The sequence below is a fragment of the Perognathus longimembris genome, chromosome 1 (assembly GCF_023159225.1).
Source record: "Perognathus longimembris pacificus isolate PPM17 chromosome 1, ASM2315922v1, whole genome shotgun sequence".
Taxonomy (NCBI): domain Eukaryota; kingdom Metazoa; phylum Chordata; class Mammalia; order Rodentia; family Heteromyidae; genus Perognathus; species Perognathus longimembris.
The window spans coordinates 125,062,317-125,085,493 of NC_063161.1; the positions used below are offsets into that span (position 1 = coordinate 125,062,317).

The window sequence follows — 23,177 nt, forward strand, 5'->3', positions numbered from 1 at the left end:
ATTTAACAGGTTGTAGTTTATCTTTTCACGTATGGGAGAATATTCCTGTAAGTAATTTGTAGTTCATTCTTTTGAGAATTTGCTAATAAAAATTACCTAATTAAGAATATTAATGTGATTATCTATATCTAGTTGTCTACCTGCATGTGCACACATTTATTTTACTTGAACCTCTAGAGGTTCATGGAAGAACCACAGTTAATATTTATACAGCTGTCTTATAGAATTTCTCACTCTTTCTTAGGGTGGGAGAGAGTCAAATCTTATTTCACTTGTTTAATTTAGTTACACAAGAAAAAGTATGAGTTTTGACTTAGATTTAGTTTTGTACTGATGCCACTTTTTGTAGAAATAAATATATATTAACAATAATTTTAAACTGGGGGAAAGTTAAAGAAGGTCTGATGTTGCCCAGAAAAGAAATATATACATTACCTGACTTATGAAATGGTAAACCTCTGTACAACACCTTAATAATAACAATAAAATATTATTAAGAAAATAACATGAACTCTGAGGACAATTTACAGTATTCTTAAAGCGACAAAATAAGTCACTTTCTATTTAGTTTTTGCTAAATTTCATTTCTTTAGGGTTTATTGTTCAAGGAAACTGCCAATTACTGATTACTGACAATCAGCTAGTGTTTATTGAATATCTAGCTTGTGTTTATTACTCTGCAAAGTGTTGTCATGATTATTTCAGAGAGGTGTGAAAGATTGGAAAGTGTCAACATAATCTTGTTTGTTTAAGAACAGTTTTTTCAAGATACAGTATGAGGATGTGTGTATGATTTTAGGCAAAGAGAAGATAATGTAAAAAGAGTACCTTAAAACATATACGATGCTTCATCATCATGATTACTTTTTCTTACTTGACCCTCTGCTCTGTTAAGCTACATAAGCTTATTTCCCTTGCCTATTTTTCCATCCCCAGAAAAAGAAAAGGAGGAGGAAGAAGAAAGGGGAACAGAAAGGAATTGAGAAAAGATTCTGTCCTGGCTTATGTTGTAGTCTTGATTTCAAATACCATTATTAGCTTTGTGTGTGTGTGTGTGTGTGTGTGTGTGTGTGTGCATGCATGTGCGCACTATGTGTGCGCCCATCCTGGTGCTGGAACTCAGTGCTTAAGTGCTCTTCCTGAGCTTTTTTGCTCAGTGCTAGCACTCTACCACTCGAATCACAGCTCTACTTCCCAGTTTTTGGGTGGTAATTGGAGATGAGCCTCAGATTTTCCTATGACTACTGGTTTTGAGCCTTGATTCTCAGATCTCAGTTTCCTGTAGCTAGGAATACAGGTGTGAGCCACCTGGGCTCCATTATTTTCTATTTTGGAAAATTCAAAAAATTATTTAGATCTTATATCCCCAGTTTCTTCGTCTGTAACATGGAGATGATAATATTCTCTCTCTTGTAGCCTAATGCTTTGAGTACATAAGATAGCATATAAAAATGGAGTTTCTTGGTTTGTGGAGCACATCTCTAATCTTGGTAGCTAGCAGATTGATACAGAAAGCTCATGAGTTTGAGGCTATACTGTCTTAAAAAATCCAAATCAAAACAAAAGAGTATGGTGCCTGGTACAGAAAAAGTGCTCATTGGACAATAGGTCCAAATGTCAAATTATCACCATTATTTCTAGCATTATTCCTAGTTCTTTTTGTTATCCAATAAATATTTAATTACAATGTCTATTTGCATTATTTTAAATATTTTCTTTTTAAACCAGAGAGAGGTAAATTTAGAACTGTTCTCCTTAATGTTGGCTTCCTAAGGATGCCATATAGTGTATCATAAACTGGGTAGCTTAAAGCAACAGAACTGTTTTCTTATGGTTATGGGGCTAGAAGTATAATCAAGCTGTCAGTAGAGCTTTTCTCACCTTAGACTTCGGACTTCTTCCTAGTGTCTAATGGTAGCCGTCAGTCTTGGTCTTACTTGACTGGCAGTTGCACCATGTCAGTATTTGTGTTGTCATTCAAGGCCTCTTGCTCTACCTAGTGAACCCCATTTCTTATAATATGAATCATATTGGATTAGGGTCTAATCTCACCTTAACTGTAACTAAAATGGCACTAAGTAACTTCCTCTATTTTTGTTCTCAGGAAATAGCACATTCCCAGGTAAAACAGGAGGCTGTATTGATGCATGAAAAGCTTTATGAATTAGAATCTCATCGAGATCAAATGATTGCAGAAGACAAAAGCATGGGATCGCCAATGGAAGAGAGGGAGAGATTACTTAAGCAGGTAGAAGAAAAATACTTATTTTAATATGCTAGGCTTTGTTGAACATGTTGATTTGTTTTATTGAGGTGGTATGAGTAGAAGAGAAAGCCAATAAGTTGATTAAAAACTAGCAAGTAATTAGCAATACCTAAGTATGAGGTACTTATAAAAAAAACCTCTACAGAAAAGTCATTTTCCCATATAAAGTGTTCTTTATATTAAATCCTCATTTTGTATGGTTTTTGTGTATGTTTGATCCATTATTTCATATTTTGGATCTTTATTAGAATAATTTGAAATTCTTTTGTATTTGTCTTTAAAAAATAGATAATTTTATTGGAAATAGGTTATGTTATTAGGTTGTGGTCAAATTACTTTCTTTGGTTAGTAATATCAGTACCTTCATGAAGGGAATGGAATTACAATGTACACTGAAAATATGTGCCACAAAACTCATGTCATGTGATCCTATACCTAAAGAACCCCATAGACTCTACCCCCAAGCTACTAGAGCTAATCCAAAACTTTGGCAAAGTTGCAGGATATAAAATAAACCCTCAAAAATCAACGGCCTTTCTCTATGCTAACGACCTGAAGACCAAGGCTGAAATCAGGAAAGCAACTCCTTTTGTAATAGCCCCCAAAAACATACAATACCTAGGAATAACCTTAACCAAAGAAGTGAAAGACCTCTTTGATGAGAACTTTAAAAGCTTGAAAAACAAAATTAAACCAGAACTAAAGAAATGGAAAAACCTCCCATGCTCCTGGATTGGGAGGATTAATATAATCAAAATGGCAATATTGCCAAAGACTATCTACAAATTCAATGCAATACCCATTAATATCCCAATACCATTTTTTTAATGAAATAGAGGAAGCAATCCAGAAATTCATATGGAACAATAAAAGACCTAGAATAGCAAGAACAATCCTAAGCAGAAAGAACAGTGCTGGAGGAATTACAATACCCAACTTCAAGCTGTATTATAAAGCTATAGTAATAAAAACAGCTTGGTATTGGCACCGGAACAGGCCTGAAGACCAACGGAACAGAATTGAAGACCCAGGAATGAACCCACAGAACTATGCCTACTTAATCTTTGATAAAGGAGCTAAAACAATAGTTTGGAAGAAAGATAGCCTCTTTAACAAATGGTGCTGGCATAACTGGCTCAACACATGCAACAAACTAAAACTAGATCCTTATATATCACCCTGCACCAAAATCAATTCCAAATGGATTAAAGACCTCGAAATCAAAACAGACACCCTGAAAACACTAAAGGAAGGAGTAGGAGAAACACTTGGGCTCCTTGGCGCAGGATGGAACTTCCTTAACAAAGACCCAGAAAGGCTACAAATCAAAGAAAGGTTGGACAAATGGGAATGCATCAAACTGCAGAGCTTCTGCACGGCAAAGGACATAGCTCGCAAGATAAACAGAAAGCCCACAGACTGGGAGAAGATCTTTACTGGCCATTAAGTGGACAAAGGCCTCATACCTAAAATATATGCAGAACTAGAAAAATTACCTTCCTCCAAAACAAAACTGCAAAGAATCAATAGCCCCCTCATCAAGTGGGCAAAGACTTACAAAGAGACTTCTCTATCTCTGTAACATTATCTGAGTATACTGGAAACATGTATACTGGTATTAGAACTAGGAAATTGAAAGGGAATACCAAAATTGAGAGACTCAGGGTAAAAAACGAAAAACAACTACAAAAGCAATACTTGCAAAACTGTTTGGTCTAAGTGAATGGAACACCTCATGGGGGGAAAGGGAAAGGGGGTGAGGGGAGGGGAGTATGAGGGACGAGGTAACAAACAGTACAAGAAATGTATCCAATGCCTAATGTATGAAACTGTAACCTCTCTGTACATCAGTTTGATAATAAAAATTTGAAGAAAAAAAAAAAGGGACTTCTCTGATGAGGAAATGAGAATGGCCAAGAGACATATGAAAAAGTGCTCTATATCACTGGCCATAAAGAAATGCAAATCAAAACAATATTGAGATTCCATCTCACCTCAGTAAGAATGTCATATATCAGGAAAACTAACAATAACAATTGTTGGAGGGGATGTGGCCAAAGGGGAACCCTACTTCATTGTTGGTGGGAATGTAAACTGTTCAGCCACTCTGGCAAGCAGTATGGAGATTCCTCAGAAGGCTAAATATAGAACTCCCCTATGACCCAGCAACCCCACTTTTGTGTATCTATCCAAAAAAACACAAACAAAATCACAGTAAAGCCACCAGCACAACAGTGTTAATCGCAGTGCAATTTGTCACAGCTAGAATCTGGAACCAACCCAGATGCCCCTCAGTAGACGAATGGATCAGGAAAATGTGGTACATATACACAATGGAATTTTATGCCTGTATCAGAAAGAATGACATTGCCCCATTTGTAAGGAAATGGAAGGACTTGGAAAAAATTATACTAAGTGAAGTGAGCCAGACCCAAAGAAACATGGACTCTATGGTCTCCCTTACTGGGAATAATTAGCACAGGTTTAGGCAAGTCACAGCAGAGGATCACAAGAGCCCAATAGCTATACCCTTATGATCACATAAGATGATGCTAAGTGAAATGAACTCCATGTTATGGAAACGATTGTTATATCACAGTTGTAACTACTTTCAACATCCCATGTGTATCTGTAGCTTCTACTATTAATGATGTTCTTGTATCACCTTCCTGTGGTTGTATCTACACTATCTCTGTAATCTTATCTGAGTATATTGGAAACTGTCTATACTGGTATTAGAACTAGGAAATTGAAAGGGAATACCAAAATCGAGAGACACAAGGTAAAAAAAGACAAACAACTACAAAAGCAATACTTGCAAAACTGTTTGGTGTAAGTGAACTGAACACCTTATGGGGGGAAAGGGAAAGGGGGAGGAGGGAGGGGGCAACGAGGGACGATGTAACAAACAGTACAAGAAATGTTTCCAACGCCTAACGTATGAAACTGTAACCTCTCTATACATCAGTTTGATAATGAAAATTTGAAAAATAAAATCATGTCATGTATATTCAATAGCTTTTTTACTACCTGAAGTTTGTATAATTAGTACGTATCTATCTGGAGACCCTTAGGAGAATTGAATATATATTTAAATATAGCTGCAATCAGGGACTCTTTTGTGATCTTAGGTTGAGACCATGAGCTGGTCCCAAAGTAATTTTCAGTCCCACTGGATTTCTTAGAACCTTATGCATCAATTTACGAACTACTGAGGTGTTAGAATCATTCCCAAGTGATGCTAAAATTTAGATTGTATGAAATTGCCTGAAGAGAAATCATTAGGGTAGGGGAAGAGAGAGTAACCTTGGCAAGTAGGACTGTCAGATATATAAAAAATTATTAGTTAAATTTAAATTTCATATAAGTATTCTAAAATACATATGTGTGTATATACATACACATTTATATATCTTCTGTAGAATAGATCAAGGAGATGCAGGCATTTAAAATGTTATATGGTACATAGAAAGCCTGAAAGTTAACCATTGTTTATCTCAAGTTCAGTTTTAACTGGCTTGCTAAATCTGGTAGCCTTTACAAAGGGTGGCTCTCAGATACCTTACATTTCAGATCCTTACATCAACTAAGATCTTTGTCTGAATGTTAATCTGATGATGGGCCCTTGGGGATAGATGTGGGGATACCTATGATCCTTTGAGAAAGAATGAAGAAATCTGAGTAGTTTCTTAATGATTTTCCCTTTAACTTCAAAAGGTTGAATTTTAAGAAATAGATTTCAAAAACAAGACTAGATTTGACATTTTAACATATCTGTAGAAAGACATTCTCCTTTAATCTAATACTGAATTATCCTTGTGTCTGTGTGTGCCTGTAATGGGACTTGAACTCCAGACCTCACACTGTTGCTCACAACTGGTGCTCTACTACTTGAGCCACACCTCCACTTTCAGATTTTTTTGTTAGTTAATTGGAGATGAGAGTCCCAAGGAATTGTTTGCCTGGGCTGGCATCCAACTGGGATCTTTAGATCTCAGCCTCTTGGATAGCTAGGATTACAGGTCTGATCCACTTGTGCCCAGCATGAATTACTCTTTTTTTTTATTTTTTATTTTTTGCCAGTTGTGGGGCTTAAAATCAGGGCCTGAGCACTGTCCCTGGCTTCTTTTTGCTCAAGGCTAGCACTCTGCCAACTTGAGCCACAGCACCACTTCTGGCCTTTTCTATATATATGGTACTGAGGAATCGAACCCAGGGCATCATGTATAGGAGGCAAGCACTCTTGCCACCTGGCCATATTCCCAACCCATGAGTTACTCTTTAAAGACTTTTCTTTTTATGTTTTTATAGGTTAAAGAAGATAACCAGGAAATAGCTAGCATGGAGAGACAGTAAGTACCATTATACTTGAACATTTTCTGTTTAATTGTTCTTATCTGACACTTAATAAAGTAGAAGAGGATATCTTTTTTTTTTTTTTGCCAGTCCTGGGCCTTGGACTCAGGGCCTAAGCACTGTCCCTGGCTTCTTCCCGCTCAAGGCTAGCACTCTGCCACTTGAGCCACAGCGCCGCTTCTGGCCGTTTTCTGTATATGTGGTGCTGGGGAATCGAACCTAGGGCCTCGTGTATCCGAAGCAGGCACTCTTGCCACTAGGCTATATCCCCAGCCCAGAGGATATCTTTTTATAGGTAGCTTTTCTGTAGTTTACATTGATAACAATGATGCAGCTTTCCAATTTGTTGCTTTAAACATTTGAGCATATAAGAGCTAATACGCAATACAATTACTTTTTTTTTTTTATGGTAGTGGAGATTGAATTTAGGGGCCCTGCTTGCAAGGTAGGGGCACGACCACTTGAGCCATGTCTCCATGATCATTTATAATGTAGGATCTTGCCCCAGTGCTACAATCTTCTTTCCTGTGCTTCCCTATGATGCTCAAGATGACAAGTGCATGCCATTTTACTTTGCCTGTATCTGAGATAAAAAACATGCAACAGTGCACATCATCACCCAGCCATTGAGTGAGATGGAGTCTTTCAAACTTTTTTGCCCAAGCTGGCTTTGAACTGTAATCTCATGGTCTTCACCATCCAAGAAGAATTACAGGTTAGAGCTACTATACCCAGTATAGCCTTTTATTAGTATATTGTTAGTAGTATGTTATTTCTTTCTTAGTATGTAATTTATATCAAATAATTTACATATTTAAAGTATAAAATGCACAGCTTGTTAGTTTATTTAGAGTTGAACAACCAGCACCCCAATTTTAAAATAGTCTATTCATCCCAATATAACCCCGCACTTTAACCCCTCCTGTCCCTTCTCTTAGCTCTTGAACTTGTAATGGACTTCATGTCTCCACAGATTTGCCTATTCTGGACATTTCTTGGTGTATGGCCCAGTGTGGCTGGATGGTTTCATTTAGTATAATGTTTTCAAGATTCATCTATGTTGTAGCATTGTATCAGTATTTAATTTCTTTTCATTTCTAAGTAGTATCCAATGAATATATATGCCTCATTTTATCCATTCTTCAGTTGATGGACATTGGGCTTGCTTCTGTTTTCTTGGCTATTATGAATCATGTTGATGTGAATATCCCTGTCCTGTTTTTTTTTTTGTGTGTGTGTGTGTGTTCAGTTGTTTTTGGTGTGTGTGTGTGTGTGTGTGTGTGTGTGTGTGTGTGTGTGTGTGTGTGTGTGTGTGTGTGCTGGTCCTAGGGCTAGAACTCAGGGCCTGGGCCCTGTTTCTGAAGTTTTTGTGTGCAAGGCTAACATTCTGCAACTTGAGCCACAGCTCTACTTCTGGTTTTTAGTAATTAATTGGAGATAAGAGTCTCACCAACTTTCCTGCCCAGGCTGACTTTGAACCATAATCCTCAGATCTCAGCCTCCTGAGTAGCTAGAATTAGGTGTGAGCCACCAGTGCCCTGCCCTGCGCATGTGGTTATATGAATGTATAGTTTTACTTCTTTTGTGTATGTAACTAGGGATGGAATTGCTAGTTCCTCCTGTAACTTTGTAGGGGTTTTTCTAAGTTGAAGTTCTGTCCAGATTAAATGATTGCATAAAACAAAATCAGGGGAAATTCTTAACTTGTATAATATTATTCTAATGATAGATTTTTTCTTCATTTTCTAATTTTTTATAATATTCTTCAAACTTAATTCTATGCAGACTTTGAAAAAGAAAGCTGCTGTAATTATATCTATTATCTGTTTACCTTCCCTACCTACCTACCTACCTACCAATCTATCTATCTGTTTTTTGTGTTGTTTTTTTTTTTAATCCTTAATGTGCAAGTCAGGCTTGAGAGGTTGAAGGAGAGTCTGCCGACTAGACAACAAAATGTTCTCTGAGTATACTTGCTCCAAAAAAGATAATGAAAAGAGGTCCAGGAAATCATTTTCTCTCTAAATTTGTAATTGGTTTTCTTTTTTTAAAAATCTTGTTTATTTGTTTTGTTTTTGTTGCCAGTCCTCGCGCCTAGACTCAGGGCCTGAGCACAGTCCCTGGTTTCTTTTTGCTCAAGGCTAGCACTCTACTTCTTCAGCCACAGTACCACTTCCGGCTTTTTTCTATATATGTGGTGCTGAGGAATCGAACCCAGGGCTTCATGTATAGGAGGTGAGCACTTTACCACTAGGCCATATTCCTAGGCCTGTAATTGGTTTTCAAAATAGGGCATTTTATTTTTAGATAAGAAATTTGAAACTTAAGAAAGATGTCGCATCCTAATTGAGTATTTTTACTGAATGTCTTCTTCATAAATTCATTATATAACATTTTTAACAGGTTAACAGATATAAAAGAGAAAATAAATCATCTTAATGAAGAAATTAGGCAACTCGATCTGGATTTAGAGGAGCACCAAGGTAACATTTTTGGTTTATTTCTACATTTTTATAATGAGCACTAACAGATATATAGCAGTATAGAAATTAACTAGGATCTCAGTATTCATTTAAACACTGGAGATTTATTATTTACTTCTTTACGCTGTTACTAACTTTAACAACTGAAAAATGCTAATTATTATAATGAAGGGAGGAGTGAGATTAAAATGTGGTATAAATATGTCTGCAGATGTAACAGCGAAATCCTTTCCTGTATAACTAATATCCACTACTTTTAAAAAGAAAAATAAAACCAGCTAGGCACCGTTGGCTCTCACCTGTAATACTAGCTACTCAGGAGGCTGAGAATTGAGGACCACAAGTCAAAACCAGCCCAGGCAGGAAAGTCCTTGAAACTCTTACTTATAAGTAACTACCAAAAGGCCAGGAGAAGGGGTGTGGCTCAAGTAGTAGAGCACTAACCTAGAACGAAAAAGCTCAGGGACAGTGGCTGGACCCTGAATTCAAGCCCCAGGACTAGTGCCAAAAAACAAACGAAATGAAAACAAAAGACATCCATAGTAGTAAGAAACTGAATGCATAAAAAATGAAATAAGATTGTTATAGAGTCATAAGCTATACTTCCTTAATGTGGTTAACAATTAACTACAATTAATTGGTAGAGTTGGAGGAAGTCAGGATCAAGTCACAAATTAATACTACCCTAACTGCCCCCTAGTTTTAGATTTGAAAAATTACCTAGGCGAATTTTCTTGGGCTTGGCCACGTGGCTACTGTTTATGTTTTTTTTTTTTTTTTTTTTTTTTGGCCGGTCCTGGGCTTTGGACTCCGGGCCTGAGCACTGTCCCTGGCTTCTTCCCGCTCAAGGCTAGCACTCCGCCACTTGAGCCACAGCGCCGCTTCTGGCCGTTTTCTGTATATGTGGTGCTGGGGAATTGAACCTAGGACCTCGTGTATCCGAAGCAGGCACTCTTGCCACTAGGCTATATCCCCAGCCCACTGTATATGTTCTTGATACATTGTATATTGTATATATGTCTACCTGACCTAGAGAAGGGAAAGAAAAACAGGGCGTAAGATATCACAAGAAATGTACACACTGCCCTACTATGTAACTGTACCCTTTTTGCACAACACCTTGTCAAAAAAATTTGTGTTCAATTAATAAATAAATTAAATTAAAAAAAAAGAAAAATTAACTCAGGGAACAGAAGTCCCCTGAGGGGAACTTCGAGTTTAAATAAGTGGAAATTCTGTGGTGGGGGCTTGGGAACTGCAGAATAACTGTGGATGGGGGAAGAGGTTGGACAATATAGTTACCTAACAAACTTCTAGGTAAAGGAGGGAAATGTCAGATTCTTAAGGCTCAGGAATCACAGTTTAACTGAAAACCAGTTAGTATCCTTTACATTTATAAGAATTGAATGTTTGCTCTTATGAGTTAGTTGGCAATGTAAGAACAATCTTGCCTCATCATATAAACAGTTCGTGTATGCCTCTTACAGCTAAGGAAAATTTCATAGCTGCAAAAAAGCGTTGCTTATTTTTATGGGTTTTGATTTTATTTTATTAAAAATTGATAATCTGTAAGTCAACAAAACACCAAGAAAGAACTTAAAACATTGAGCTGGGCATAGTGTGTCATGCCTGTAATCTAATTGCAGCTACAGGGAGGCCAGAGGGAGGAAGATCATAGCCTGATGCTTGAGCAAAAATGTAAGACCCTATTGAAAAATAACTGAAGCAAAAATGGGGCAGGGGTGTGGTTCAAGTGGTAGATCACCTGCCTACCAAGGTCAAAGCCTTGAGTTCAAATACTAGTAACATATTAAAGAAAGAATATCCTAATCATTAGTAACTTATAGTCAGCATGTTATACTTATAGTCAACATGCTATAACTTATAGTCAACATGTTGTACAATCTCTTGAACTACTCCTCTTCTCTTACTAAAGTTTTGTATCCTTTGACCATATAATTTCCTTTGCTAAATTATCTCATTGTTTTTCACGTATATAGATTAAAACTACCTTGAGAAATCTAATAATAGTCTCGATTTTATTTGCTTTGTATGACATATTCTAAGTAATCTTGATCTTCTGAAATATAAATTTCAAGTTCTTTCCACCGATGTAATGAATTTTAGAGGTAAGAATATAATTCATTGCTTGTTTGAAAATAAACAATGCAGAATGCTTTAGATTCACTTCCATTTCCCTTTTTGCTTTGTAATATTCATCCCTTTTTAAATGTAGAATAAAACAATCTACTACTCAGTGTAATAATGCAAAAACATTTACCCAAATATAAATTTATCTGTGTCATAAGTACTATGAATGGGTACATGTTAATGCCTTAGTTTTTGTTCTGTTTACTGCAATCATTCTAGATTTTTAGTTTAACAGCACAAGCAGGTTTTGTTAGGTTACTTGTTAGTTCAGGACCTCACCATTTCCTGTCTGAACTGTAGTGGTAGCCTCCTAACTGGTCATCCCACCTCCCATTTTGCCTGCTCTTAATTCTTCTACAGTAACCCTGCCAGAGTGATAGTATGTCAGTCTGCTTAACTGTGGTTTCTTTTCTTTTCTTTCTTTCTTTCTTTCTTTCTTTCTCTTTCTTTCTTTCTTTCTTTCTTTCTTTCTTTCTTTCTTTCTTTCTTTCTCTCTTTCTCTCTCTCTTTCTCTCTCTCTTTCTCTCTCTCTCTCTTTCTCTCTCTCTTTCTTCTCTTTCTCTCTTTCTCTCTTTCTCTCTTTCTCTCTTTCTCTCTTTCTCTCCTCTTTCTCTCTTTCTCTCTTTCTCTCTTCTTTCTTCTTTCTTTCTTTCTTTCTTTCTTTCTTTCTTTCTTTCTTTCTTTCTTTCTTTCTTTCTTGCTTGCTTTCTTGCTTTCTTGCTTTCTTGCTTTCTTTCTTTCTTTTTTTCCAGTCACCTGGGCTATCCCTGAGCTTCTTTGCCCAAGGCTAGCACTCTACCACTTGAGCCACAGCACCACTTCTGGCTTCTTCTATTTATGTGTTACTAAGGAATTGAACCCAGGGCTTCATGCATGTCAGGCAAGCACTTTACCACTAAGCCACATTCCCAGCCCTTAGCTGGAGTTTCGTAATCATGTACAAAATAAAGTTCAAGAATTTTTGTATGTCATACTGGTCCCTCTGCTATCTGCTTTTGCTTTCATCTATTATCAACTCTATTGCTTATATCCCATGACAGTCTACCTATGTCACCCTTCTTATCTTATGTCAAACCGTTTCATGTTCCAGCCGTTTGCTTCTACTGATTGTTTTCTAATTCATGCTCTTTTTTTCTGTTTTTCACTGGCCTAAAGTCATATACCATGAGCTAGATCTCATGGGATGAGGTATTCTCTCATGGAGCATAACTGACTTGTTTCCCTTGGCTAAGGGAGTAACACTTTTCAATGTCACCAGATCACACTGTGCATGAATACATTGCTGCATCAGCCACATTGTATTTTCAGCTGTCTACTCTCATATTATCTTTCATCAACACAGTTTCTAGGAAAATAAATAAATGTGTGATGAGCTAAATATCTCTAATATGAAAGAAATGTACAATGAACTAAATGTAAAAACTGAACTCTAGGCACTTATTTGGGCCCTCTCATTGTAGTATGCAGATTGGTATTTCCCAGAGAGAGCTTAAATACAGTGGTTTTACTACTTTTCATTGGATTCTTGCGTTGGATGCACATTTTCCAGCAAAATACTTATTTATACTGCATTTGTAGCAGGAGTTTGAATATTTTTATTTATGTACAATGTATATTCTTCCATACGAGGAGGTTTTACTTCATTCTAAAAGGTGATACAGCATAGTGGTCAATATCAAGGGTTGTAAAGCAGAATTTAGAGTGGTACTTGGTACTTATTAATCACTTGTGATAGCCATTGGCTGCCATTTGTGACTATGGCTATGTAATTAGAGTTTACCATACACACATTGACATTTAGGCTGTTTCCCATTTTTTCATGATCAAGAATAAAGGTGTGGTAAATACACTTGTATGTTTATTAATTTGTATAATACTTCTGCAGAACTGATTTCTACAAGTAAAATTCAGAGTAAGATTTGAGTTTGTAACTTTCATTATTGATTTTGTAAATTTGTTCCCCACAAAGGTTGAGCCATTTTATACAATTGGCAGCATTGTGTGGAAATGTTTCCTCATCAACACAGGCAATATAAATGTCTTAGTTTGACATCTCTGGACAGTTGACTTCTCTTGACAGGTCCAAAGCTTGAGTGTGTAGTTTTCTAGTGATCCACATGGTGGGGCTAATTTTCCGAGAATCTGTAATCACATAGAGGGCTAACGTATACAAGCAAAATACACCCACAGTCACTTCTCTAAGGATTTGTGTACCTAATCACCTGCTAAAAGTTATTCCTTCACTTGCACAGTCCAGTATTTTTCCAAAAATGGGTTAGGTAATACAGTAAATATCACCTGAGTACTAATGTATCAAAGGCATGAATATTGCAGTGATAAATTTATATCATAATAGAACTATATTTCAAGTGTTATAGGAACATTAAATCACTATTCTAAGTTCTGAAAGAATTCATTAGAATTTATTCCATGCATATCTTTCAATAGTAAAAATATGGAATATATTTCTCTTTAGTCTGTCTATAGGGACATTTCTTTATTATTAGATTTCCAAGGCCTGTGTTGGGGAGCTTTTTGTTTGTTATGTCAGGTAAAGTTTAAAAAATTAAGGCAGAAGTTTAAGAGCACAACATTGTTCTGCAACCAGAATTCCTTGATTCAAATCTAGGCTTTACTACCTTATTCTTTGATCTTAGGTATCTATTCAGCCTTATATTTATCATAAGTCTTCTCAACTTCTAAAGAAATAAATAATAGTGTCTATTATTTTAGGTTTACTGTGAGGCTTAAATGATGGGGTGGGTTGGGGTGGGAAGAGAGAGAAAACAGAAACTACTTTCCCAAGCATATGTTGGGCAGTATTTCCTCCATGATATACAGAAAATAAAGTACTTATCTTAAAAGTTTAATATTGTACTTTCTATGATTGCAAATGGCATCTCTCCATTGCTTTTCTGTGGATTCTCCATATACATGTGATGCAGAAGAACAAACCACAGATTTCTACTTAAAAATTGTTTAGTTGGGAAATATCTGACCTTGTCCCCATGTCTATAAACAAGCATTTTTTGCCAAAATTTAAAATGCTTCTTAGAGTATATATGACAAGTTGAGTGATGACTAAAGCCAAAAGTTAGTCTAAAACGTTGCTTATATGTGCTCATTTAACAACAATTTAAAAGTAGTTGAAATACCAATCTATTGCTCACTGCTGTAATGATGTAAAATGTAGGTGAAAAGGGGCTACTAAATATGAGAGGAATTTCTTAAGTTTCTGCACTAAAATTGAACTAGGAGTCAGGAACAACCATCTCCTGGTTCACTGTGAAAATGCTAGAGAGGTTTACTAGCTCTGTACCAATTAATATGAAGTCACTCTGGAAACAGCTGCATTAATAAAAATGGTTATATAGACCTTGGGATTTGACAATCTTCTTGGAATCCTGTTTGTTAGCATAATACTTTAAAAAGGATAAAGAAGCACTAAAGCCTGTTCTAAGAAGAATGATAAGAATGTAATAGGAAACGAAATGCTACCACATAAGAGCAGTAGAAGGGAGGCTTATCTAGCCTCAGAAGGACCAGTTGTGGAAAGGAATCTGAGTGTGCAAAACTCCATTTTTCTTCTCCACCTCCCTGCTTTTGTTTTCAACTCTGGAATTGGTAGTAAATTTTCTGAGCTGGGGGCCTTAAATCACTATTGCATACCTAGTGTGTTTGATTAGGTAAGAATGTCGAGGTAAACACCTATTTTAAAAAATGGTATTCTCCAGAGTCAGAACTACTTTGTAGAGTATGAAAGTTTAGACATCTCTAGACTATAAACACTGAATAAAGAGAGTAGCATTGAATACCAGATGTTCAAATGATAATCAATCCCTTGGTGGGGGGTGCAAAAAGATCTTATCTCCCTTCTCTACTGGCTGGCTATGGCAGAGAGGATCAAAACACAATGGTGTCTTTTCTGTAATCACCATTGTTGTTTTTGTTTGTTTGTTTGTTTGTTTTCTGTCAGTTGTGGAGCTTGAATGCAGGATCTGGGTACTGTCACTGAGCTTTTTCACTCAAGGCTAGTTGCACCCTTCCATTGTGGGCCTGTGAGCCACAGCTGGTTTGGAGCTTGAAATCAGGGCCCGCGTATGTTTGTCACCATTAGCTTTCTACCACTTATGGTTCTGTTATTTTGTTTTTGTTTGTGTGTATGTGTGTGTGTGTGTGTGCTCGCATGTGTATGCGAGTCTTGTGGCTTGAAGTCAGGGCCCGCCTTTGAGTACCTAAGATTACAGGCATGAGCCACTGGTGCTCAGACTATTTTTGTTGTTGTTGTTTTGGTTGGTACCAGAGTTGGAACTTGGAACTGCAACACTTCGGTCTTTGTGTTATCACTCCAGGCTTCATGCTTGCTAGGCATAGGTGTTCACCATTTGTGCCCCATCTCTGGCCTACCTTTCTGTTGGTTTTGTTAGAGATGGAGTTTCATAGGCTGTTCTGCTTGGGTTGGCTGTGAATCATGGGTGCTCTGCATCTTTAGCCTCCTGAGTAGTTAGGATTATAGGAATGAGCTGGTGCTCAGCCACTTAAAAGTTTTACTCTACTTAAGGACCTTCCACATTTGTGCATTGCGTTTGATGGGCAACTAAGATATGGATCCTCTACTGAAAAATCACAAAATAGACAGTTCACAGATGGTCTAGCCAATCAGCTTAACAGTGATAGCAGGATTTTTAAGCTTGGCAATCTGCTGAGATATTCAGATAGCCAACATACAGAGTAGAAAGATATTGACTAGATAAACATTTCCACCTTTTAAGTTGGCAACTAGGAAGGTGATTTGAGGAGAGAAGGAGGCAGGAATTACTAAGGCTTTTACTTAGATAGTGGTTAGTAAAGACACTGAAGCGCAATAGGGAATACAGAGGGATGGGATCTTGGAAGGAGAACAAAGACTGATGAATTAAATTATGGATACACAAAATTTGAGGATATCCTGAGACAGTATAAATGAATGTATATAGTAACTAAGTAGATAAAAGAGTTTGAAAATCAAGGCAAACTGTTCTTTAGGTTTGACAGTTAAGGATTGGATAGTTAAGGAATAGTAGGGAAAAGCCTCATTGTGTTGTTTTGAGAAAAAGTATGACCTGAAACAATGCGTAAAGAATTCTCATAGGATTAGAAGAAGAAACACAAAATGGTATTCAGGTCTTATAAAGCCTAGAATGTAGATCTTTCTCATAACCCTCTAATTCCTTGACCACTGAAAAGTAGAGTTTCTCAGCTCAAACAAACAGCTAGGAACCTAGGCCATGACAAGTTCAGAGGTTACCAACTGCTCTGTGATTTCATGTCTGCTATGCAATATTGAGCCATAGTGCCTAGCCTACTGACTGAAATGTTTTCAAAAAAGAAATTGATCACTTTATTTTCATGGTTAAAATCTTTCAGTAATTGTTTTAAGTTAAGTTCAAACTGTTTATGGATTTTACAGTGTTTTGTCTTTGTGTCACATTTCCACTGTATATTTTCCATCTTAGTCATACAATCTTTTTTTGTGTATGCCTGAATTGGTTTTGAATGTAGGTCCCAGACAATGGTCCTTTGGCATTTTTGCTCAAGGCTAATGCTCTACCACTTGATCCACAGCTCTACTTCCAACTTTTGAGCTCTTAATTGGAGATAAGAGTCTCACAGACATTCCTGCCCAGGCTGGAAAATTTGAACTTCAGATCTCAGGTTCTGAGTAACTAGGATTACAGGTGTGAGCCTCTACTGTCTGGATGTAATAGCCATACTACTCTTTTGGTTCCTTCTGCTACCTGATTCATGGCACATCCATAGGAATGCTCTGCTGATTCTTTCACATTTGCCTTTTCTGTGTTTTTATCAGGTGACTCCAGTTCATTCTTTATAGTGTAGAGTCAGCATTTCTTTCATAAAGAGAATTTCCCAGTCCCTGAACTAGATGAGTTGCCCTTGTACTTTTTCTGTAGCAGGCTTTAGTTTTTATAGACTTAGCAGGCTTTAGTTTTCATATACTTTTATTTTAATAATTTGTTAAATACCTAGACCACAGCTCAAAGGGATGTAACCCTGCTAGTTTGTGTCTCCTGAACTATTCAAAATTGAAATGGACTTACTTTCTTGGAAACTTTGTTTTCCTGTCACTAGTAGGGCTCATGTGTAGCCTGAAAAGTTCCAGGTTAGAAATGGGAAGCCAAGCCCTTTGCAGTGAGACAATTTTTCCAAATAGTAAAGTACAAAGTCATTGCTGCTCTATAGGACTCTGTAAGGTAATGTAAAAGAATCTCAAGTAATTGAAAATAGCAAATATTCAGCAACTACAGGCACAAGGAGAGCCCAAGGGAAATTACTAATTTAGAATATTATAACTGCAAGTTAAAACTTGATGTTATGTTTTGTGTTTCTTATAGGCGAAATGAATCAGAAATACAAAGAGCTTAAAAAAAGGGAGGAAAATATGGACAGTAAGTGATAATAATCTTATAAAAATACAGTTTTCACATTGCTATTCATTTGTACCAAGTCAAAAGGTATTTTTTTATGATGACTTAATTACTTAAACACCAAAGTATGGACTTTGAAAGTATTTTGAAGAGTAATTAAATGTGATAATTTAAGGCTGCTTAGAAAATATTAAAGAAGTCTGTATACTTGTGTTTGTTTATTGCAGATATATTTTAAAACTAGTACTTACATTCATAGTTTGTATAGAAAGGAGCCTAAGAATTTTATTTTTTTAAATCACTCTGTCTATGCAGCTTTAGTTAGTGGCCTTGGTGGCCTTCAACTTGGGATCCTCCAACTTTTGCCTCCCAAGTGCTGGGATTATAGGCATGAACAACCATACCTTGCCTCTATTTATTGACTAAATGTTGAATTTTTATTAATTGCTTCACTATATTCACCTTTAGTGTCTTAAGAAATTGTTTTTTTAGCTTTTTTTTGCCGGTCCTGGAGCTTGGACACAGGGCCTGGGCACTGTCTTTGAGCATTTTTTGCTCAAGGCTAGCACTCTACCACTTGAGCCACAGCACCACATCTGGCTTTTTCTATTTATGTGGTGCTGAGGAATCAAACCCAGGGCTTCATGCATGCTAGCAAGCACTCTACCACTAAGCTACATTCCCAGCCTGAAAGTATATTGTTACTGTGTAAATTTGTATTTGCTTTCAATTTTATTTTGGTCCCGGGTGTGGACCTCCAGGCCTGTGTGCTGTTTCTGAGCTTCTTTTGGAAATAAGAGTTCCACAGACTTTTCTTGCCTGAGCTGGCTTTGAACCTTGATCCTCAGATCTCAGCCTTCTGAGTACCTAGGATTACAGGCGTGAGCCACTGGTGCCTGCCTCTCTTGCTTTCAAATTTTTAAAGTATTCCTCAGACCTGAAAGTGGACTGTTTTTTCATTTGGCAGATTTTATAGAGACTTTTGAGGAAACAAAGAATCAGGAAGTAGAAAGGAAGGCTCAGATAGAAGCCCACATTGTCACACTTTTGGAGCACTGCAGCAGGGTGAGTACCTGGCGCTGACTTGCTGCCTCATGGGTGAGTATCAGGCACCAGTCCTGCTGGTCTCACTGATTCTACTGCAGCTGATTTTCCTAATACCCCACAAACATGAATGATCCACTTCAATTCTTTTCTCTAAATTGCCTTACTTGCCATTTTATGTCTTTGAGTTCTTGATTTTAATATTGGCTAATTAGAACATATAGAGAGAGGAGGACATATATAATGTGAAAATTCAGCAGTGAGATTCTTACTAGAGTAATTAAGATTTTTTTCCACAGCATATCCAAGTTGTAGAACATTTACTTAGGAATTTGTGCACCCTAGACATTCTGTTGGAAAGTGTTAATATATTTATACACTGTAATTTGTATCTTAAATAAAAAGATTATTTTTTTTCTAGGTGTGCCTAATGAACATGTTCAAATATCTACCACAAAATGTTTTTGAGCATCCACTGTGTGTGGTCCCATTAATGGAGAAAAATATATGACGTGTGTGTATGCACGCGCGTGTGCCAGCAATGGGCCTAGGTACTGCCCTTTAGCTTTTTGCCCAAGGCTGGTGTTCTGCCACTTGAGCCACAGCTCTACTTCTGGGAATTTTGGTGGTTAATTGGATATAAAGAGTTTTATGGATTTCCCTGCCTTAGATATTAGATCTCAGCCTCTTGAGTAGCTAGGATTACAGGTATCAGTCACCACCAGCACCTGCCTCATAAATCAGTGTTGTTTTTTTCTTCTTTATTATTATTTCTCTACAAATATAGAATATAACTCGCATGAAACAGTTATCCTCGATTACTAACCAGGAATTAAAGATGATGCAGGAAGACCTCAACTTTAAATCTACTGAAATGCAGAAGTCACAAAATACAGCTAGGAATCTGACCTCAGGTGAGAAATATGGCCTAGAATTTCACATCCTTTCATTTTCTTAAATTGGAACTTCAAAATTATAGCATTATTTTTTCTAAAAGGAAGGATCTAGCTTATGATTGCCTAGTGTCCCATCAGCTCATTAGTGTTACTTTGGCGTACTTTCATTCATTGAAAACCATTTATTGAATGTAGATCTCTTATAATAGCTTTTATTTGATTTTTACAAAGGCTAAGAGAAATACTGGAAATTGTGTTTTGAATTTTGAAGTGCGTGATTCTTACTCTGCCAATTAAAAGCCACAAACCTAGGCAGCATTGCAGTCATTAGGGTTAGCAACCAATATGCTGTAGTATACAATATTGCTTATTTTTGAGGTATCGTAGGTAGGTACATTTTCCATCTAAGATGTTTTCAACTACCAATGGATCTGTTAGGAAGTTGCCCATCATAAATGAGGAGCAGCTGGGCTGGCTCCATGCCTGGGCTTATTGTATCTCAGGAACTGTCAGAGATAAAGCTGAAATCTAAGGCTTACTGACAAATTTTAGCCAGTAATTCAGTAGTTCTGAAGGGAAGAAGGTCCATGTAAACTGAATTCAACTTCAATTTGTAGAAGTGACTGGGCGTTTTAGAGGGAGAGTCAGGGGCGTGGGGAGGTATAAATGCTGATTAGGCCAGCTGTCATTGATTTTAGGAAATTAGGATTCCATCTTCCTACAGAAATGATTATACTTCACTTCATATATCTATGTACGTATATGTGCATATACACATCCAGAGGCAGGGGTAGGATTCACAGTTGTAAAACCCTTTTTAGCAAATAATCTCTGAAAGAGTGGTCACTGCCCTACTGTCAAGCGTTGGTTTGAACAAACGTGAATTCTTTTGGCAGCCATGAGTTTTCTCAGGTGGGAAGTTTGGGTCATCCTCGCCTCCTAGAACTTGTAGGTTTAAATCTTTTAATGTGGGTGGAGGGAGCATGTAATCATTTGTGTTGAGAGTCTAGAGTATTTATAGGCCAAGTTGGGAAGAGGCTAAAAAAAACAGATCAATTTTCTCAAGGAACCCTGAGCCTGCTAGTGTGACAAACTGGTAATAGAATGAAAAAAGGCTATCATGGAAGTACACTTAAGGCAGGCTCAACATAGTGGTGTACACTTGTAACCCCAGCTGTTCAGGAGATATTTTGGAGGATCACCATTCCAGGCCAGCCTGAGTGAAAAGTTAGAAAAACCCAGTGACAACATACAAATTGGGCATGGTGGTCACTTGTAATCCTAGCTGCATGAGAGAAATAGATAGTAGGATCAGTGTCTGAGGCCAGCTGTGGTCTGAAAGTGTGAGGCCTTATCCAAAAAATAGTGAAAGCAAAAAAGGAATGGCTCAGGTGGTAGAGGGCCTGCATAGTAAGCAGTGCACACCTCCCCGCCCCCCAGTAACTTAAAAAAAAGTGCATCATGGGGCTGGGAATATGACTTAGCGGTAGAGTGCTTGCCTTGTATGCATGAAGATCTGGATTCAGTCCCTCAGCACCACATAAACTGAAAAGGCTGGAAGAGGCACTGTGGCTCAAGTGGTAGAGTGCTAGTCTTGAACACAAAAAGGCTCAGGGACAGAGCCCAGGCCAAGTTCAAGCCCTAGGACTGGCAAAAAAAAAGAAAAAGTGCAACACAGGCCACATATGCAGACCAGTCTTAGGTAATTAGAGGATGTCCTTGAGGATATGTTTAACTGTAATGGATCAGCTATGCTCACTAGCATGCAAGCAGAGCAGTACTTTTCAAGGAAAATGTAATGCCAAATATATGCATAATAAAAAGATTTTTTTACTATGTTTTAAAAGTAAAAATAGATGATTTTAGTACATTTATTTAATCCATAGTATCTGTTATTTTAACCTATAGATCAGTGAGACATTTTAATTCAGAAAAGACACATTTCTTTTTTAAAATTTTACTTTTTTTTTATGCTAGTCCTGATGCTTGAACTCAGGGCCTGGGTACTGTCGGACTTCTTTTGTTCAAGACTAATGCTCTACCACTTGGGGCGTAGCTCCATTTCCTGCTTCTTTTCTTTTTCTTTTTAAATGATTAATTGGAGATAAGAGTTATGTAGAGGGCTGGGAATATGACCAGTGGCAAGAGTGCTTGTCTCATATACATGAAGCCCTGGGTTAAATTCCTCAGCACCACATATATAGAAAAGGCCAGAAGGGCCGCTGTGGCCCAAGTGGCAGAGTGCTAGCTTTGAGCAAAAAGAAGCCAGGGGCAGTGCTCAGGCCTTGAGTTCATGCACCAGGACTGGCAAAAAAAAAAAAAAAAAAAGAGTTATGTAGACTTTCCTGCCAAGGCTGGCTTCGAACTGCCATCCTCAGATCTCAGCCTCCTGAGTAGCTAGAATTGCAGGCACAAGCCCAGCTAGGACACATTTCTAATGCTCAAAGGCTGTGTATGTGTGTAGTGGCAGCCACTGGGGTAGTGGCAGTTATTGCCGTGGTGTAGGTGGAGATTAAAGACACATGTACCAAGTTAAGCATAAAGATGCTAGGATAAAGTCATGTGAACAATTTGTGTTGCTTATGAGCTGATAGATTTTAACTGTGGATGTTCTTTATGCTTGGTAACTTTAAATTAAACTATGGTTTAATTTGTATACTTAGATTTCGTGGCAGTGAGATTATATGAAATGAAGGTTTAATTATATTTTCTAATTTAAAATGTCTAAAGATTCTTTAGATGGAATACCAATGCCTTATCTAAATTCCCCAAATCCAAAAAGAACTTGGCAACAAAACCAAGCCTGACTGACCAATGTGGCTAGTCATATTTGTGGTTGTACAAGGTACTTGCCTCCAACCCTGTTGTGGAATACTATGTGATAATAACATGTTCATTCTTCATGTAAAAATTCAAGAATTCTGTATTTGAAAGCACAACTACACAAAAGTTCCTAAATAAGACATTGTGGACCTATAAATGCATACTGGGTAATATATTAGGCTACTATTTAATTTAGAGTGATGCACAGGTAGACTATTGCTGTTCTCTATACATTGAATGTGTATTTTCATGTTGAGATTTGTTAAGAGATTGTTTTTCCTAGTCGTACTTGTATGTCTGAATTATATGCCAAGCACCAAGAGGGAACACAGTCTAACTTAGTTTGTATAAACTTTACTTTAACTCTGAATATTTTTGTCGTAGTAAAAAAAATAATAAACACTATCTTAACTATCTTTAGCATGTACAGTATTGGTGTTAACTATATGAATATTTTTATATGGCTGTAACTCTAGAATGTTTTCATCTTATAAAACTGAAACATTATACCTATGAAACAACATCTCACTATTTCCCTGTCTCCTAATCTAAGTAACCAGAATTCTATGATTTTTGTCTACTTTGGATAGGAAATATCATTGGAGTCTTATATGGTGTGTGTGGGGTGTGTGTGTGTGTGTGTGTGTGTGTGTGTGTGTGTGTGTGTGAGAGAGAGAGAGAGAGAGAGAGTGGGGTTCTTATCACTTATCATGTCTTCATGGTTTCTTCACGT

The 23,177-nt window shown here is 37.1% G+C and overlaps 1 protein-coding gene across 1 annotated transcript in view; it reads left to right on the plus strand.

Annotated features, from left to right (window-relative positions):
• Ift74 (intraflagellar transport 74) overlaps positions 1–23,177 on the plus strand; it is a 64,384-nt gene that overhangs the window by 31,230 nt on the left and 9,977 nt on the right. The window contains exons 11-16 of the mRNA XM_048359518.1: positions 2,105–2,248; positions 6,578–6,618; positions 9,026–9,105; positions 17,649–17,702; positions 18,649–18,746; positions 19,513–19,639. Of these exons, the coding sequence (XP_048215475.1) occupies positions 2,105–2,248; positions 6,578–6,618; positions 9,026–9,105; positions 17,649–17,702; positions 18,649–18,746; positions 19,513–19,639 (544 nt within the window). The remainder of the gene's footprint in view (positions 1–2,104; positions 2,249–6,577; positions 6,619–9,025; positions 9,106–17,648; positions 17,703–18,648; positions 18,747–19,512; positions 19,640–23,177) is intronic.